General features: G+C 30.7%; 1 protein-coding gene across 1 annotated transcript; it reads right to left on the bottom strand.

The window, feature by feature from the left end:
• Positions 1-417: 417 nt before the first annotated feature.
• On the bottom strand, positions 418-1,113 carry LOC123301322. Its single transcript, XM_044884060.1, has 2 exons — positions 816-1,113; positions 418-640 (listed from the first exon to the last, which is right to left on the bottom strand). The coding sequence occupies exons 1-2, from the start codon at positions 983-985 to the stop codon at positions 418-420; spliced, it is 393 nt and encodes a 130-aa protein (XP_044739995.1). The 5' UTR covers positions 986-1,113.
• Between the last annotated feature and the right edge of the window lie 1,035 nt (positions 1,114-2,148).

Here is a 2,148-nt window from a genome sequence, read left to right as displayed (position 1 = left end):
AAAATAACACCAGCAAAATCTATGTTACAAATGATACAAACTAAGGCTAAAGAAGTCCTCCAAGAGAAGGCGAAAAAAGTAGTAAATGATATATTAATATTGCAAAATAATAATGTAATATTTAGTCAAGAAGTTATGGTTACCAAAGAAATATATACATTCTATCAAAAAGAGATATGCTGTGATGCTAGGACAGCATTAAATCTAAATCTTTTAACCATTCAACAATCTAATAGCAGCGAATGGTTTGTACAACGAGCACTGCGAATAACTGCTAGTAATGGATACAGGTTGAAAGGTCAACGTTTTAACGTTGAAAAAGTTGTGACAGATATGTTGTACCCGAAACAAACTAAAAATGCAGCGATGACGTACGGAAAAAACAATGAAGATTTGGCACTGAAAGAATATAAACAGTTAGTTGATCCAAAGTGCATTGATGTGGACTGTGTTTATTTCACGATTTCTGCCTCGTTGGAAGCGTTCTAAGGATTGAATATTTCTTTTTATATTTTCATGTCCAGGAAAAATCGAAGGAACATAAGATGGATGTAACGGATGCTCTGATTTTTCATTATTTACAAAATGGGTACTACAAATCCTCGTATATTTATTTGGTACCCAGTCTTTTGGATTTTCTCTGAAATAAAAAAACAAAAATTTTAAGGTTAAGTCATAATTATAAGATAAATGCCACGAATATTTGACATTTCATCGACTAAATGATCAATTTTTACATACGGCGTATTTAAATGTTATAATTTAACTGAATGGTGCAGTTAATTTTTCAAAATTTTAATTAATATTGTACTTACACGTAATTTTTCACTGCATTCATCCACTGTTTACGTTTTACTATTTTCCATGAGGCTCCTAACACGCTCTCTGGAAATTTATAAAATTTCACTCCCACACCGAATCCACGTTCTTGACGTGATGTATTATTACATCCAAGAATGCAACAATTTTTTCTCGAAGCTGGCATTTTTAAAAAAAATTAAATATATTTTATTTTTAATTATTAAAAAGTAAAGCCCATATGTTTACGTTATAAACATGATCCCAACTATTTTGGATACTTGCCACTAGTTGGCGTAAAAGTCTAGACGCACGATCCCCATGACCAATCAGTGTAGGGTATACAATTAAAGATGGCTGTTATTTCTATAAATTGCCTTGAATGAAGCAGGTGTTTGTCTCAGTTTTTATTGAATTTTTATTATAAAAATGAACGAAAACAGTGTAAATATATGTGTGGTGGATCCGGATGAAGCACGGAAAAAAACTCAATCGAAAGATAAAATAAATCGCGCAAAGGAGAAAGCTAAAAGGTGAGTGAAATTTCGATTACAGTGGTGTGTTGTAACCTAGACTCTGAAATTCAGGGTCGTACTTAGGTTTTATTAAACGCTTTATGTTAATATTTAAATTATTATTAACGGAATAAATTACATCAAAATTTAAATTAATATTTTAGCGTCCTGTCAACCAGACTTTATTTTATCGGAAAATCGTAAGTTATTTAGAAAAGATAAATATTATGCCCTTTTCTTTTGTCTTACCTATGCATTACAAAAATTCAAATGCTTAGTAAAGAAACTTTTTTTTTTTCAATTCTTTTCTGCTATTTAACCACCCCATCTTATTTTGTAGCAAAAATTGAAACCTTTTCTTGCTTGCTTTTGCATTAACAGGTTGTGGGCTTATCGAATACCTACATTTAAAATAATTTATTCAATTTCTGACTGTATGTATATAATTTTTTTGGATTTGTGTTTAGAGGTTTTTGCGTGTGTGGTTGTTACGATTGTTATTTGGTTTTGGTTGTTAGGTTTGGTATTTTAAGTACTTATAATATTTCAAACACTGTTTTTCACAAGTAACATGTTTTTAAGTATGAATTTAGTAACATATTTTTAAGCTTCACTGCAAAGATAATAGAAGAATATTTATTGTATCTGCTTGCAGTTTTTTTTGTTGCTATTCTAAGAGCTTACAAGCTTGTTTATGCTTTATAGGTACTCAGCGCCGGGATTACCTATCAAACCAGCATGTGGTCATAACACTAATACCTTGAAATGTGCGACTCCAACATCAAACGATATGTTTTACTTTCATCAAAAATTTTATTCCACAGTTGACAAAATC

Source organism: Chrysoperla carnea, chromosome 5 (assembly GCF_905475395.1).
Source record: "Chrysoperla carnea chromosome 5, inChrCarn1.1, whole genome shotgun sequence".
In the NCBI taxonomy this organism is placed as follows: domain Eukaryota; kingdom Metazoa; phylum Arthropoda; class Insecta; order Neuroptera; family Chrysopidae; genus Chrysoperla; species Chrysoperla carnea.
Note: the sequence above shows the minus strand (reverse complement) of the source record. Positions and strands in the feature narration are given on the sequence as shown.